The 18,251-nt window shown below is 43.7% G+C and overlaps 1 protein-coding gene across 1 annotated transcript in view; it reads left to right on the forward strand.

Moving 5' to 3' along the window:
* The window catches only part of LOC110496862 (adhesion G protein-coupled receptor B2), a 459,244-nt gene that overhangs the window by 344,567 nt on the left and 96,426 nt on the right, over positions 1 to 18,251 (forward strand). The window contains 1 exon segment of the mRNA XM_090209074.1: positions 7,504 to 7,630. Within this exon segment, the coding sequence (XP_090065200.1) occupies positions 7,504 to 7,630 (127 nt within the window).

Below are 18,251 nucleotides of genomic sequence, written 5' to 3' on the forward strand. Positions count from 1 at the left end.
TCTCTCTATATATATATATATATCCCCATCTCTCTCTATATATATATATCCCCTATCTCTCTCTCTATATATATATATATGTATCCCCCATCTCTCTCTCTCGCTCCCTCTCTCTTTCTCTCTTTCTTTCTCTTTCTCTCTCGGACTGTCTTTCTCTCTCTCTCTGATCTGAAGGAAAATAGGTGAAAAGAGGTCAGAGGTCAAAAATGAAGTAAGTTAAACTAAATGTAAGGCACTGTAATACATGCTAGCTAAATATGGAGTTAATGTGTCAAAATCAGACTTTCTCCTCGGGTCTAACAAGACCAGTTTATATCAATTCAATCTGTCTATTCACCATTTAAACCTCCAAAAGTCCCTCATCGTCAAATTAGGATTTAATCGGCAGATAAAATAATAAGCGGTAAGCTTCCATTCAAGCTTTATTGGTGAGCTAAAACAAAATAATGGAAAGTGTCATTGTACCTTGAAGGGATACTTTGGGATTTTGACAACGAGGCGCTTTATCTACAATGCCTTCAGGAAGTATACCCCTTGGCTTATTCCACATTTGGTTGTGCTACAGCCTGAATTCAAAATGTATTAAATCTCTTTTTTCTCTCTCACTCATTTACACACAATGACCTATAATGACAAAGTGGAAACAGGTTTTTCAAAATGTTTGCAAATTTTGAAAAACTTGAATACAAAATGATCTAATTTATTTTTTATTTCATACAGTAAGTATTACACCCTTGGGTTAATACTTTATAGCAGCACCTGTGAGTCTTTTGGGGTACGTCTCTGAGCTCTGCACACCTGGATTGTACAATATTTGCATATTACTATTTGTAAAATTCTTCAAGCTCTGTCAAGTTGATTGTTGATCATTGCTAGACAGCTATTTCCAAGTTTTGCCATAGATTTTCAAGCCGTTTTCAAACCGCTCAGGAACATTCAATGTCATCTTGAAAAGCAACTCCAGTGTGGATTTGGCCTTGTGTTTTAGGTTATTGTCCTGCTGAAAGGTGAATTTGTCTGTTGGAAAGTGTCTGTTGGAAAGTGTCTGTTGGAATTTGTCAGTGTCTGTTGGAAAGCATACTGAACCAGGTTTTTCCTCTAGGATGTTGCCTGAACTTATAGCTGTTTTTATCCTAAAAAACTTTGCCAATGACAAGCATTCCCATAACATGATGCAGCCACCACCATGTTTGAAAATATGAAGAGTGGTACACAGTAATGTGTTATATTGTATTTTCCACAAACCTAACGCTTTGTATTCAGGACAAAAGGTTCATATATTTGCCACATTACTTAAATACCTTGTTGCAAGCAGGATGCATATTTTGGAGTATTTGTATTCTATACAGGCTTCCTTTTTTCCACTCTGTCATTTATGTCAGTTTTCTCGTTTCATAATCATTAAACTCTGTAACTTTTTTAAAATCACCATTGGCCTCATGGTGAAATCCCTGAGCCGCTGCCTTCCTCTCCAGCAACTGAGTTAGGAAGGACGGCAGTATATTTGTAGTGACTGGGTATATTGATACACTATCCAAAGCCTAATTAATAACTTAACCGTCCTGAAAGGGATATTCAGCGTCTGCACTTTTTATCTTTAAACATCTACAAATCGGTGCCCTTTTTTTAGAAATGTTGAAAAACCTTTCTGATCTTTGTGGTTGAATCTGTGCTTAAAATGCACTACTCGATTGAGGGACCATACAGACGTACGTGTGGGGTACAGAGTTGGGGAAGTCATTCAAATGTTAACCACTGTTATTGAACACGGAATTTATCCATGCAATTTATTATGCGATTTGTTAATCACATTTTTACTCCTGAATTTGTTGATGTCAAGAGTCATTTTGCGCTTTCCTCTCCAAATAGGGATCACTTAGTTGTTCCTCTGTTTTATCCTGCAGACACCCCACTGTGAGCCAGCAGACAACACACAGACATACACACACACACACACACACACACACACACACACACACACACAAACCCCTTACGATACACAGAGTATTACATGTTTTGCTTATGGGCAAGTGTGTGTGCTAGTGTGCGTATGTGTGTTTATATGTTCATATCTGTGCGTGTGTGCGTGTGATAAGCTCACCCAAGTAAGAATTGGGACACCATGCATAACCCAGCAAGACACATTTCTCTCCATCTGTCCTAATAATTATTTATGCATGTAGACTGATAAGGCCCATATGGCTCAATATGTACTGATATTCTGGCTCGTGTGTAGGAGTGAACACATCTCTGTTTATAGATTATGTTGAGGATGTGTGTGTGTGTGTGTTTATGTGTGTGTGTGTGGACGTGTTTAACTATTCTTGTGCGGAAGAGAAGTAAACAAACTAAATTTGACCAACTGGGGACATTTTTGTTAGTCCCCACGTGGTCAAATGCTATTTCTAGGGGGTTTAGGGTTAAGGTTAGGATTAGTGTTATGGTTAGAATTACGTTAAGGGTTAGAGTTAGGAGCTAGGGTTAGTTTTTAGCTTAGGGTTAGGAGCTAGGGTTAGGTCTATGGTTATGGTTAAGGTTAGGTTTTTGTTGTTAGGGTTAGGGTAAGAGTACTGGTTAGGGTTAGGTTTAGGGTCAGGCGTTAGGGAAAATAGTTTAGTTTAGCTGTACAAGACTGCGTGTGTGTGTGTGTGTGTGTGTGTGTGTGTGTGTGTGTTTGTGTGTGTGTGTGTAAATAATCAGTATGAGTCAGCTCAGCCAGGTCACCCGTGATACAAGTCAGTATTCGACGTCAATCAATGTCTGAGGACTTCGGGACGTGGAAACCAGCCACTAGAGGCAACCGTGAGCACTGTTAGCTTCAAGTAATTTTCAGTTTTATTAAGGCATTGTGGCAGATAGGCATAAGCATCTGCCTCGGATTCCGAAGTTTGTTTGTTTAAACCCGTAATAGAAAGTCGTTTTTGATATTTTTGTTTTGAGCCTGTCCCAAACCGTAACCCCCCAGCTAGCAATGAGGAATCAACTCAGAAGCGGCCCTCTTCCAGGTGGCCAGAACTGATTAAATTGGCCCAGAATCGGGTGTTGGACACGGCGCGGAATCAGAAGGGAATGACTACCCAGAATCAGCCCAAGTACATCAGGCCGTTTCTGTCTACCAGAATTCAGACGACTTTACCGATCTTACCAGAATCCCCCCAGAAGCGGCCCAATGCAAATTTAAATAAATGTATAAAAATGTACCAGATTTATTCCTTTGACTATGACTATTATACATACAAATTACCCCTTTTTCGCCATATCCATGTCCCATCGCTGCAACTCCCGTACGGCCTCGGGAGCGCCAAAGGTCAAGAGCCGTGCGTCCCCCGAAACACAACCCAGCCAATGTGTCAGAAGAACCACCTGGCCCGCCACTGGAGTCGCTACAGCACGATGGGACAAGGACATCCCGGCCGGCCAAACTCTCCCCTAATCCGGATGACATTAGGCCAATTGTGCGTCGCCTCATGGGTCTCCCGTTCGCGGCCGGCACAGGCATCGAGCCAGCATCTGTAGAAGTGTCTTAAACCACTGTGCCACTTGCACAAAGTATCAAAATACTAAAATATTACTTAAACAGGACTCTTAAATAATTTCATTTAAATGTTATTTTTTGATCACAGAAACATTGAAAACATATGGAAAAATGAATACATAATGAAGTGTTAATTATATAAAGCAGCCTGTGTAATCATCTGCCAGAGAGTAGCCACAATCGGCCCGATCCCGAAGTAATACATTTGGGCCAGATAACTCACACCGGAATCGGCCCGAGCTCAATCCCCACATCCTAGCCATAAGTAATACTTGGGCCACATGACGTCGGCCGAGTCTGATTCTCAGCTGTGTTCCTTGACTCTCAGCCAGAATCGGCCCAGATCCACTGTGCTAGCTGGGTCTTACCTTAACCAGAGTTAATTCCTACTGTAACCTTAACCCTTACCTTAAAAATTCTAACTTAATGCCTAAACTTCAACTTAAACACTTCGAAATGTAATGTCTGGAACAACTTCTGAAATTTGACATTTGAAAAACAAAGATAAACGTCTCACATGAGACTGTCAGAGTTTGTAGGAGTTAGCATTGCACATGGCAGACAGAGAGAGAGTTAACAAGTTGAACGTGGTAATTTGTCTGTTGATTTGCATTATGAAAGTGGAGTAGGGGGAAGTTTCTCTTTAGACACAGCTAAGGTCAGTTTAGCATCACACACATTCAGTTGAAGTTAGGACTTGGGAAATGTAAGCTGGTTCTATGTCTGTTCTTACTGGAAGATTCTACCTGCATCAATGATACTCTCAACTCCACAGATTGATTAGTGTTTCTGGTAGACTGTTACCTCTCAAAGCCCTGCTCGGCATAATTGTGCGTTTTGGGTCTGTTCATTTAAGGCACTCGGGGGCACACGCAGGCATACACACGTAGGCACACTACCGAATAGCTTCCCATGTGTACCTACAACATGTATCTACTATGACATGTTCCACATAACGGTCCATGGCTCATTCATCCCCCTTCTGTCTATGGCATTGTTGTACTATAGGCAGACACACACACTGCCTATCCAAAATCAGACCAGCAACCGCTGATAATCACTGATTATATGTCAATCTGGGCCCCCTCTCACTGGGGAGACAAAACCAGCAGTGTGTGTGTATGCGTGCGGGTGTGTGTGTTTGTGTGTGTGTGCGCTCGCGTGCATGTGTCTCCCTGTGGAGCACTGTAACCTAAGTGGAATATGCCAGCGTCCAGATTATAACCTCTAGCAGGTGGAATGCCATTTTTTACAGCATCCTATCCATCTGTCCCATACCAGGCTGCAGACTGATGCCATGTGGCCCCAGACCATGCTCTCACAGCTGGGGATCTTCCAACCCTAGGGCCCCTCCACAGTTGGCTTCGACCTAGTTCAGCATTAAAATATCATTTAGAAGGAAAGTGTTTTCTTAAATCAAAAAGATGCTGAGGGAAATTGATTTGTCTCTACCTCACTTTCCAACTGCAACCTAGAAATATGAAGGACATTCACCATTGCAGGGCTCATAATGTACAATAGAAGTTGATTAGGAAAATACTTATTTATTAGCAACCCCTTATGAACAAGAACACTGCGTCCTGTTTATCTCCTCTGCCTCCCAGTCAGTGTTTGGTGGCGGTGCTATCAGAGGAGTTGATGGAAAATAACTCTTCAGCTGTGATATAGCTGACAGAGACCGTACACTCAGTACTGTTTCAACTGTCAATAATTATACATCAGGTCCTGTGAGGGGACTGATAATTAGTTCAGTTATTGTCAGGCGCTGAGCATCCACAACACTCTAACATAGCTGTATAAAGGTTCATATCAGTGTTATAACTGTTCACAGAAGTGCCACAGACAGGGTGGTGGTTAGTCCAGTTAGTGTGACTCATGTATCTGAAGGTTCATATCACTGCTGTAACCGTGACTAGATCTGCAACAGACATGTGTACAGTCATTTGTAGTAAAGCCAGGCTGGAGCATATGGTTGGTGTGTGTTGATGGCTGTAAGGCTAGTCATTAGTTCAATTAGAGAATGTGAATGTCCCCATTGATTGACCTCCACATCACACTTTTCATTACTAAATGAGAGACATACACTACCGTTCAAAAGTTTGGGATCACTTAGAAATGTCCTTGTTTTTGGAATAATTTTTTTTTTTTAAATATTCCATTAAAATAACATAACATTTATCAGAAATATAGTGTAGACATTGTTAATGTTGTAAATGACTATTGTAGCTGGAAACGGCTGATATTTAATGGAATATCTACATAGGCGTACAGAGGCCCAATATCAGCAACCATCACTCCTGTGTTCCAATGGCACCTTGTGTTAGCTAATCCAAGTGTATCATTTTAAAAGGCTAATTGATCATTAGAAAACCCTTTTGCAATTATTTTTGCACAGTTGAAAACTGTTAAAGAAGATTAAAGAAGCAATTTATCTGGCCTTCTTTAGACTAGTTGAGTATCTGGAGCATGTGGGTTCGATTACAGGCTCAAAATGGCCAGAAACAAAGAACTTTCCTCTGAAACTTCATCAGTCTATTCTTGTTCTGAGAAATGAAGGCTATTCCATGCGATGAATTGCCAATAAACTGAAGATCTCATACAAGACTTTATACTACTCCCTTCACAGAACAGCGCAAACTGGCTCTAACCAGAATAGTGGGAGGCCCCGGTGCACAACTGAGTAAGAGGAGAAGTACATTAGAGTGTCTCGTTTGAGAAACAGACGCCTCACAAGTCCTCAACTGGCAGCTTCATGAAATAAATAAAACACCAGTCTCAACGTCAACAGTGAAGAGGCGACTCCAGGATGCTGGACTTCTAGGCAGAGTTGCAAAAAAAAAGCCATATCTCAGACTGGCCAAGAATAATAAAAGATTAAGATGGGCAAAAGAACAGAGACACTGGCCAGAGGAAGATTGGAAAAAAAGTGTTATGGACAAACTAATCTAAGTTTGATGTAATTAGAACACAAAGAAGAACATTCGTGAGACGCAGAAAAAATTGAAAGATGTTGGAGGAGTGCTTGACCCCATCTGTTAAGCATGGTGTAGGCAATGTGATGGTCTGGGAGTACTTTGGTGGTGGTAAAGTGGGAGATTTGTACAGGGTAAAAGGGATCTTGAAGAAGGAAGGCTATCATTCCATTTTGTAACGCCATGCCATACCCTGTGGACGGCGCTTAATTAGAGCCAATTTCCTCCTACAACAGGACAGTGACCCAAAGCACAGCTCCAAACTATGCAAGAACTAGTTAGGGAAAAAACAGTCAGCTGGTATTCTGTCTATAATGGAGTGGCCAGCACGGTCACCGGATCTCAACCCTTTTGAGCTGTTGTATGGGGCAGCTTGACCGTATGGTACGTAAGAAGTGCCCATCAAGCCAATCCAACTTGTGGGAGGTGCTTCAGGAAGCATGAGGTGAAATTTCTTTGGATTACCTCAACAAATTGCAAACTAGAATGCCAAAGGTCTGCATGGCTGTAATTGCTGCAAATGGAAGATTCTTTGATGGAAGCAAAGTTTGAAGGACACAAATATTATTTCAATTTAAAATCATTATTTATAACCTTGTCAACGTCTTGACTATATTTCCTATTCATTTTGCAACTCATTTCATGTATGTTTTCATGGAAAACAAGGACATTTCTAAGTGACCCCGAACTTTTGAACGGTAGAATATATGGAGGCATGGAGGACAGAGGGATGGAGAGAAGAAATGAGGGGTTCATGGGGGTCTGGCTGTCCCTGTCAGAGTGGTCTCTACAGCACAATACAGCTCAATGTTGTCAATGAGTACCCAGCCTCTCTCTCTCTCTCTCTCTCTCTCGCTCTCTTTCTCTCGCTCTCTCTCTCGCTCTCTCTCTCTCTCACTCTCTCACTTTTTGTTTGAGTGCATCTGTATGCTGTAATGTGATGGTGTGTGTGTGTGTCTCACTCACTGTGTGTGTCCGTGTTTCTCCCATCTCCAGGGAAGCTGGCGCTAAGAACTGGGACACCGAGGGCTGCCAAACACTCACGTCTGCCGCCGTCCACACTAAATGCCTGTGCAGCAGGATCTCAACCTACGCTGTGCTAGCGCAACAAGCTAAAGACCCGGTGAGTCACATTTCCAGCTCTACTCGATTGCACTGGGGCTAACGCTAATTGGAGCCAACAAGCTAATGCGATAGGGTGTTGGCATGTGGATATGTACAAGGTAGACTTAGGGTTACTTTGATTTGAACAGTCAACTCAGAAAGGGAGATGAATGAAATTCACTTACTATCCTCAAGGTTTAAGATAGGACATAAACAACTGTATAAGTCACAGTTGAAATAAATACAGCTGTAAAATACAGTTGAAATAAATACAGCTGTGACATCTGTACAACAGTCTTCTAAAATGTAATGGAGAATCTCCATTGGAATAGATTTTTAATCTAGGACTAGGCTTTATCTGTGGCCAGGAATCAAGCCGTAAGAGTTTTTGAGAGAGTGGATTTGTTGAAATCATACGACTAAAGATGCTGCCAGTCCCAAGACCACAGCAAAAATACATTTCATTTATCTGACTTTCATTTATCTGCATGTGCAGCGCTTACATTTAGCCTCACAATGACGTGTTTCACCATTTTCCTTTCAGGACAACCAGGGGCACAAGTAGAACACGAACAGCTGCATTCATTGACAAATAGCAATGTAAAAACAAGTTCTCACAAAGCAAAAAAAATGATACAAATTAATTTAGATGGAAGCTGTAAGTACAGAAATTTGCTCACTGGGAAAGGAATATCCAACTAATCAGTGACAACTGTGTGCAGTTTGGAGTTTGTGACAGAAACTACAGTATGTGAGCGCATTATAGACACTATGTCCTGTGATTTCCTATGATCTTCTATACAGAAGAGCCCCTTACAGTATTATAGACACTATGTCCTGGGATTTCCTATAATCTTCTATACAGAAGACCCCTCACCTTCTAACAACTCGTGTGTAGCTTGTGAGCTTCATCGAGCAAAACATGTTACAGTCTCAGCTTTTCATAGATCGCTTTTAGTCATTTGTAGCTCAAACCATTCTCAATCTGCAGATGTTTTTGTAAAAAGGGCCCGGCCCCAGGTCCCTTCAGGATCTGCCCTTGTCTCACAAACACCACTGTAGCCCAGCCCCCGCTATGCACACATACTAATGGTTGGTATCTACGGACATAGAAGAAATACACGTCTGTAGCTCAAACACAATGGTTCAAATGGATTAGAAGTCCAAAACGCGCCAGCGTTACGGCGGGACACATTGGGTTAATAAGTAAGCTAGTTTGTTTAGATAAGATATGGAAGGTTGGCTCATTAGTTGATTATGGGAGAACTGGGCTGCGCTCATCGGTAAGCACAGCACAGAGCTCATTAGCTAATTATCTAACCAATGTTTAGTCACTGTTCAGTCCGACCGTGGGGAAGAACAAGAAGCCAACCAGTAGAACGATAGGGGGTGTAAAGGAAAAGTGCATTATAGTAATGCTCCATCCTTGGATTAGCTCAAATGTGCTTTATAGATGGGATCTTAGTTCAGTTCACGGCTGCTCTATCCTTGTTGGGCTGGGCAAGCAAACAGCTATCATTATTAGAGACATTGGGAGCCACTTTCCTTATAGTATGAACTATGACATTTAGGGTTCAGGTGTGTCTCAAAGCCAGCTTGGGTGTGTTGGTTGGTGTATGAGTTCAGCTGTGTATTTCCGTGTTAACATGCACAGGCATGCCTGGGTACTGTATGTGTCTGCATGTTGGGTGTGTGTGTGTGTGTGTGTGTGTGTGTGTGTGTGTGTGTGTGTGTGTGTGTGTGTGTGTGTGTGTGTGTGTGTGTGTGTGTGTGTGTGTGTGTGTGTGTGTGTGTGTGTGTGTGTGTGTGTGTGTGAGCGAGGGCGTGTGTTCTTTTGTGTCTGCGTGCATGTGTGTGCTTACTGTAGCCTCCAGCGTGTGTAACTGCTGTATAATTCTAAATAGAGCAGTGACCGTGGCTATGACGTGAGCAGAGCAGGCTTTTAGCGGTGATTAATGTATTGAGCCACTCTCCTCTGCTTTATGTGTGCCACTACTAATGGACCCGCTAGGACCCCTAACTCTAGCAGCTAAACACGCCTATATCCACTGACCTTTAACCTGCTCTCTTCTTCTAGCCAGCCTGTCCCATCACTCTGTGATGTCACCCTCTCTTAAGCATCCTTCTCTCTCTCTCTCTCTCTCTCTAATTCAACTCAAAGGGATTTATTGGCATGGGAAACATATGTTTACATTGCCAAAGTAAGTGAAATGTTCCAAAAGTTCAAAAATAATAGACATTTTAAATATCATATTATGTCTATATGCAGTGTTGTAACAATGTGAAAATAGTTAGTCTCTCTCTATGCTCTTTCTATCTTCCTGTCCCACCTACCCACCAAATATTGTATATCAGGACATCGTAAGGTGTGTGTGTGTGTGTGTGTGTGTGTGTGTGTGTGTGCAGGGGTTTCTTTATGTGAGGAAGATAACGTTTGAAAAGCACTTACTTTCTAGAGTCTCTGTCGGGGTTAACTGCCCTGCTATTCAGCTATGCATATCTCAGATCTCACTATTCTTTACCACACAAATGCATCTGACTCTCTCTGTCTCTCTCTCAATGTGTGTGTGTGTGTGTGTGTGTGTGTGTGTGTCTGTATAATGCAACCCTCACATCTGGGAGGCTTTTATTGATAAGATATACACTGAGTGTACAAAACATTAAGATTACCTGCATTTTCCATGTCACATGCGCTGAATACAACAGGTGTAGACCTTACTGTGAAATGCTAACAAGCCCTTAAACAACAATGCAGTTCAAGAAATGGTAGTAGGTGCCTTTGAACGGGGTATGGTATTAGGTGCCTTTGAACGGGATATGGTAGTAGGTGCCTTTGAACAGGATATGGTAGTAGGTGCCGTTGAACGGGATATGGTAGTAGGTGCCTTTGAACGGGGTATTGTGGTAGGTGCCTTTGAACGGTGTATGGTAGTAGGGACCTTTGAACGGGGTATGGTAGTAGGTGCCGTTGAACAGGATATGGTAGTAGGTGCCGTTGAACGGGATATGGTAGTAGGTGCCTTTGAGCGGGATATGGTAGTAGGTGCCTTTGAACGGGGTATGGTATAGGTGCCTTTGAACGGGGTATGGTAGTAGGTGCCTTTGAACGGGATATGGTTGTAGGTGCCTTTGAACGGGATATGGTAGTAGGTGCCTTTGAACGGGGTATGGTATAGGTGCCTTTGAACGGGGTATGGTAGTAGGTGCCGTTGAACAGGATATGGTAGTAGGTGCCGTTGAACGGGATATGGTAGTAGGTGCCTTTGAGCGGGATATGGTAGTAGGTGCCTTTGAACGGGGTATGGTATAGGTGCCTTTGAACGGGGTATGGTTGTAGGTGCCTTTGAACGGGGTATGGTAGTAGGTGCCTTTGAACACGATATGGTAGTAGGTGCCTTTGAACAGGGTATGGTACTAGGTGCCTTTGAACGGGGTATGGTAGTAGGTGCCTTTGAACGGGATATGGTAGTAGCTGCAATTGAACGGGATATGGTAGTAGGTGCCTTTGAACGGGGTATGGTAGTAGGTGCCTTTGAATGGGGTATGGTAGTAGGTTTCTTTGAACAGGATATGGTAGTAGGTTTCTTTGAACGGGGTATGGTAGTAGGTGCCTTTGAACGGGCTATGGTAGAAGGTGCCTTTGAATGGGGTATGGTAGTAGGTGCCTTTGAACGGGGTATGGTAGTAGGTGCCTTTGAACGGGGTATGGTAGAAGGTGCCTTTGAATGGGGTATGGTAGTAGGTGCCTTTGAAAGGGTTATGGTAGTAGGTGCCTTTGAACGGGGTATGGTAGTAGGTGCCTTTGAACGGGATATGGTAGTAGGTGCCTTTGAACGGGGTATGGTAGTAGGTGCCTTTGAACGGGATATGGTAGTAGGTGCCTTTGAACGGGGTATTGTGGTAGGTGCCTTTGAATGGTGTATGGTAGTAAGTGCCTTTGATCGGGGTATGGTAGTAGGTGCCTTTGAACGGGGCATGGTAGTAGGTGCCTTTGAACGGGGTATGGTAGTAGGTGCCTTTGAACAGGGTATGGTAGTAGGTGCCTTTTAACGGGGTATGGTAGTAGGTGCCTTTGAGCGGGCTAAGGTTAGTAGGTGCCTTTGAACGGGGTATGGTAGTAGGTGCCTTTGAATGGGGTATGGTAGTAGGTGCCTTTGAACGGGGTATGGTAGTAGGTGCCTTTTAACGGGGTATGGTAGTAGGTGCCTTTGAGCGGGCTAAGGTTAGTAGGTGCCTTTGAACGGGATATGGTAGTAGGTGCCTTTGAACGGGGTATGGTAGTAGGTGCCTTTGAACGGGGTATGGTAGTAGGTGCCTTTGAACGGGGTATGGTAGTAGGTGCCTTTGAACGGGATATGGTAGTAGGTGCCTTTGAACGGGGTATGGTAGTAGGTGCCTTTGAACGGGATTTGGTAGTAGGTGCCTTTGAACGGGGCATGGTAGTAGGTGCCTTTGAACGGGGTATGGTAGTAGATTTCTTTGAACGGGGTATGGTAGTAGTTGCCTTTGAACGGGGTATGGTAGTAGGTGCCTTTGAACGGGGTATGGTAGAAGGTGCCTTTGAATGGGGTATGGTAGTAGGTGCCTTTGAACGGGATATGGTAGTAGGTGCCTTTGAAAGGGGCATGGTATTAGGTGCCTTTGAACGGGGAATGGTAGAAGGTGCCTTTGAATGGGGTAAGGTAGTAGGTGCCTTTGAACGGGATATGGTAGTAGGTGCCTTTGAACGGGGTATGGTAGTAGGTGCCTTTGAACGGGATATGGTAGTAGGTGCCTTTGAAAGGGGCATGGTAGTAGGTGCCTTTGATCGGGATATGGTAGTAGGTGCCTTTGAACGGGGTATGGTAGTAGGTGCCTTTGAACATGATATGGTAGTAGGTGCCTTTGAACGGGGTATGGTAGTAGGTGCCTTTGAACGGGGTATGGTAGTAGGTGCCTTTGAACAGGGGATGGGAGTAGGTGCCTTTGAACGGGGTATGGTAGTAGGTGCCTTTGAGCGGGGTATGGTAGTAGGTGCCTTTGAACGGGGGATGGTGGTAGCTGCCTTTGAACGGGGTATGGTGGTAGGTGCCTTTGAACGGGGTATGGTAGTAGGTGCCTTTGAACGGGGTATGGTGGTAGGTGCCTTTGAACGGGGTATGGTGGTAGGTGCCAGGCACAAGACCAACAGAGTTTTAATGGAGTTTTATTGGTATACTTGAGGTGGTGGACTTTAGTTTCACCCATCAGTTTGTTTAGTTGTTTTTACCCCAAAGCTGTCCTGATCCTGAACATATAGGATGTTCCTATTTCCCATACTTCCAAAAGGAACGGACAATAAAAGGGCCGTTCCCATTAGGGACAGGAAATATCCATAATGGTCCTGACCTAAAAGCTGGATCCGTCAACCTCAGACCGCTCTCTGTGCTGTCTGGCCTTCTCCTTTTATGGAATACTATTGACTTTTCTCTTTTCCCAGCATGTGGTCACAAGTGGAATGGGCAAGAATGCCTGGTGACATTTATGAAATGTGTCCTTAGCTGTTAGCGATATGTCATTCAGGACCATTACACCATTAGCCTAGCGCTGATGCCCTGGAGCTAGGGATCAGTGTGTAGAGTTTATTTCCCAGCTAATGTGGTTAATGGAGAGGACACTTTCACCTTGCTATCAGCTGCCCCAACTCAGCAATGTAGAGGGTGTGTGTGTGTGTGTGTGTGTGTGTGTGTGTGTGTGTGTGCGTGTGTGTGTCTGTGTGTATGTGCGTGCGTGCGTGTGTGAGTGCGTGTGTGTGTGTGTGTGTGTGCAGCATGAACGCAGGCCCTGTTCATGCTTGCTTGCATGGCTGCATGTCTCCACGTATGAAGCTACAAATAATATTGGTATTACTCTTTCACTCACTTAACATAACTCAGTTGTCATGTGGTGGCAGTGGACCATCCAAACACACAAAGTGTCACACACATCCACATCCAGACATCCAGGCAGGGTCTGGGTCTTGGAGCAAAGCTTAGCATCCGCAGCCCAGCTTGAGCAGCTTATCCTGGGCCAGAGAGAAGGCGGGCAGGGGGAGGAGGATTAACCACCATGTTTAGTAGAAGAGGGAGGGAGGGAGGGATGAAGGGAGGGATGCAGGGATAGACAGACAGAGAGAGAGAGAGATGGAGGGATTTAGAGGCATTGCTTCCATAATAGGCAGTTTACAGTGGAGCCAGGGATCGCCGGTTAATCGTGTTTACTTCCAACAGCTGGAGAGACCAGTGAGAGGAGGAGGAAGAGAAGAGGGAGAGAGACCAGGGAGAGGGAAAGGAGGGTGAGAGACCAGGGAGTGGGGGTGGAGGAGAGAAGGGAGAGAGAGAGACCAGGGAGAGGGAAAGGAGGGCGAGAGACCAGGGAGGAGGGGGTGGAGGAGAGGAGGGAGAGAGACCAGGGAAAGGGAAAGGAGGGAGAGACCAGGGAGGGGGGGGGGGTGGAGGAGAGGAGGGAGAGAGACCAGGGAGAGGGGGAGGAGAGGGAATGGAGAGAAAGAGACCAGGGAGAGAGGGAGGGGTGAGTTAAGAGAGGAGAGAAAGCTACAATCAGTATCAATGGAAGTTGATTGTGAAGTTTAGTCTGTTTTCCCTCTGGTCCCATTCTCACAGGGATAGTGTGTAGTGAGCTATTCACATTATGGATTTGATCTCCTCCATTAAAAGCCACGGAAATAGGGTGAACCATGGAGTAAAACAGACAGATAGGAGAGAAAGAAAGAGAGGAATCAAGATAGAGGTTGAGAAGGGTATTCAAGGGTTGCACATTTCATCACAATACTGTTTTGAACATTTATTTTAGGGTTGATGCCCAGCTGAGCGTTCTACTCAATGCAGTCTCAATGGGTGCTGAGGATGATATAGTCTAAAATGCATTATTACTGTGGTTTGAAAGCACATTGACATTTCAAAAGGAGGCAAATTTTTTGTAGTAGACGCTTTTGCCGTTGTCATGATGCCTTCAGATGGACTTTAGATGCAGTATAACTTTAGCTACTGTAGCTAGCTAAGATTGAGGGGAGCACTAACATTATCATGATGTCTTCAGATGGACTTTAGATGCAGTATAACTTTAGCTACTGTAGCTAGCTAAGATTGAGGGGAGCACTAACACTATCATTGCTAGCTCTTTCTGACAAACCTTACTGCTGTAGCTCATGGCAACATTGTAATTTCTCTAAATAAATTTGACGACATGATAATGATAGCCACTTTAGCAATGTCATCATATTTCCAGCCCACTATGGTGTAAATGTGACGAAACAGTCAGAGTTTTTTGGGGCATTAACCATCAGTCAGACATCAATATGCTTCATCAGTCAGATGTCAATATGCTGCGTCAGTCAGACGTCAATATGCTGCGTCAGTCAGATGTCAATATGCTGCGTCAGTCAGATGTCAATATGCTGCGTCAGTCAGATGTCAATATGCTGCGTCAGTCAGATGTCAATATGCTGCGTCAGTCAGATGTCAATATGCTGCGTCAGTCAGATGTCAATATGCTGCGTCAGTCAGATGTCAATATGCTGCGTCAGTCAGACGTCAATATGCTGCGTCAGTCAGATGTCAATATGCTGCGTCAGTCAGACGTCAATATGCTGCGTCAGTCAGATGTCAATATGCTGCGTCAGTCAGATGTCAATATGCTGCGTCAGTCAGATGTCAATATGCTGCGTCAGTCAGATGTCAATATGCTGCGTCAGTCAGATGTCAATATGCTGCGTCAGTCAGATGTCAATATGCTGCGTCAGTCAGATGTCAATATGCTGCGTCAGTCAGATGTCAATATGCTGCGTCAGTCAGATGTCAATATGCTGCGTCAGTCAGATGTCAATATGCTGCGTCAGTCAGATGTCAATATGCTGCGTCAGTCAGATGTCAATATGCTGCGTCAGTCAGATGTCAATATGCTGCGTCAGTCAGATGTCAATATGCTGCGTCAGTCAGATGTTAATATGCTGCGTCAGTCAGATGTCAATATGCTGCGTCAGTCAGATGTCAATATGCTGCGTCAGTCAGACGTCAATATGCTGCGTCAGTCAGATGTCAATATGCTGCGTCAGTCAGATGTCAATATGCTGCGTCAGTCAGATGTCAATATGCTGCGTCAGTCAGATGTCAATATGCTGCGTCAGTCAGATGTCAATATGCTGCGTCAGTCAGACGTCAAAATGCTGCGTCATCTGTAGAATGTTGATAAGAATGGCAACGACGGAGGTGTAACCATGAATAGAGAGAGAGACAGAGAAGGAGAAATGGAAAGGAATGGTTGATTGGCTGACGAGGAATGATGGAGAGGATGTGAGGAGGAAAATTGCCAGAAGCTCCACCCTTCTGGACGTGTGAAGGACGGATGCATTGAAATGTCTGGTGTATGTGTCTATGTGAATTGTGCCTGTGTGTGTGTGTGTGTGTGTGTGTGTGTGTGTCAACATTCAGCCATGGAACCTTAGGAGGATTAGCAGATAAAACAGATCCGGAGATACTGTCATACACACACACACACACACACACACACACGCACAACTGACACAGACACACACACACACACACACACACAAACACACACACACTGACAAACACACACACGTCCATAGTCAAAGCTGAGTCTTGCCCCTGAGGACGGACCTGCCCTGCATGTTAAGAGTGTCTGTAGCAAGCAGTCTGAAGGACAAACACTCCTCTCTGGGAATGTGTGTGTGTGTGTGTGTGTGTGTGTGTGTGTGTGTGTGTGTGTGTGTGTGTGTGTGTGTGTGTGTGTGTGTGTGTGTGTGTGTGTGTGTGTGTGTGTGTGTGTGTGTGTGTGTGTGTGTGATTGTGTGTGTGTGTTGCAGGCTTGGCTTCATGGTGGGGTTTTGCATTGGCTCATAGTGATAGATAGAGTGCTTACCAACCAGCTACAGTATATCATGCTAACCTTCCACCTCATCCCTGCCAATAAAACAACACCACTCTGTGATTACAGTCCTGATGACTTTTATCATTGCCTTTTAATGAGTTCTGATGTCTCCCTGGGATATTGGCATGTTGATCTCCAGCATTAAGGGATAGTCCACTACAAAATTATATGACACAAAATGCATCATTATCATCATCACAGTTTTTGCTCTGTACTGAAAGTGCTTGAAAATTTGCTGACGTGTGTGAATTGTTGACGTGTGTGTGATTTGCTGACGTGTGTGAATTTATACGTGTGCTTTCTTACATGTGTCAATGTGTGTGTGTGTGTGTGTGTGTGTGTGTGTGTGTGTGTGTGTGTGTGTGTGATGGTCTAGCTATTGGCTCAAACACACACACACACACACACACACACACACACACACTAAGCTGTAAACAATCTGTATCTTGGACCTGACCCACAACAGAGTAATCAAACAGAATCACTCCTCTTCATTCTCTCTTTTCTATCTACTGATTGCTCCTTTCTCTCTCTGCCTGGTCAATTATTTTCTCTTTGTAAAAGAGAGTTTAGAACTATATCTCTTTCTCTCTCTCTATCTGTCTTTCTGTTCTCTCTCTCTTTTTCTGTTAGTTTTTCATTTTCAATTTTTTTTAAATTGCATTCTAGTTTGCTCTGTTTTTTTTCTTTCCAATGTGTCAAGTAATTATCTTTTAGTTTTCTCATGATTTGGTTGGCTGTAATCTAATCTCTCTGTCTGTCTTTCTGTTCTCTCTCTCTCTCTCTCTCTCTCTCTGAGGCTCAGGCTATATACATATTTGTCTGTCAATCTGACTCTAACTCTCTGGATATGAACACAGTACGAACACTAAATTAGTGTCAGACATCATGGGTTACAACACACTCTCACACTCACACTCCCAGGCCGGACTCTCTCTATCTTCTTCTCTATCTTTCTCTCTCTTTCTTGTGCTTTTGTCTCTCTTCTTCTCACTTTTCTCTCTCTCTCTCTCTCTCTTTCTCTCTCTCTCTCTCTCTCTCTCTCTCTCTATATATTCTCTCTCTTCTCTCAACACAGTAAGAAACCATTGAATTCCAAAACGTCAACCTCATGAAAGCCATTAAAGGCTTAAACAAAACAATTCAATTGAATTCACGTATTTTCCTTTTCAAAGACAGCCTTATTTGTCATGTCTTGTCCAGCTCTTTTTTCATGTTTTTTTATAGGTTACACTCTGCTTTCTCAAAATACTACTTAGCCTATCAGGGGACATGTTTCAGCTAACCATACTGTATAACATGTATACAGTTTACACAACTACAGCTGCAGTGCACTGCAACACCATCTTCAGGATCTCATTATCTAAGTCCCATATGGGCTCTGGTCAAGTGTAGTGCACGATATAGGGAATAGGGTGACATTTGGGACACAAACCTAAGTGTTCACATAGAGTAAATAAAGCTCAACAGACAGAGTGTAGACTGTAAAGAGATGAAAGAATGGTCTTAATCAGCTGATCCACTACAGGTCAGATGTATAGTTGTGTTATCCATATCGGACTACGGACAAGAGATCACTCTCAACATCGAAGATCAACAAACCTTGCTGACCTGACTAGATAGAGGTAGACGTACGACACAGACTGCATCCCATTCCTTTAACAGTGAACTACTTTTGACCAGACCCATAGTGCTCATTTGGGATGTGTACATAGAAAGAGTCATAAAATGGA

Source organism: Oncorhynchus mykiss, chromosome 18 (genome assembly GCF_057628025.1).
Source record: "Oncorhynchus mykiss isolate SJ-2025 chromosome 18, ASM5762802v1, whole genome shotgun sequence".
NCBI lineage: Eukaryota > Metazoa > Chordata > Actinopteri > Salmoniformes > Salmonidae > Oncorhynchus > Oncorhynchus mykiss.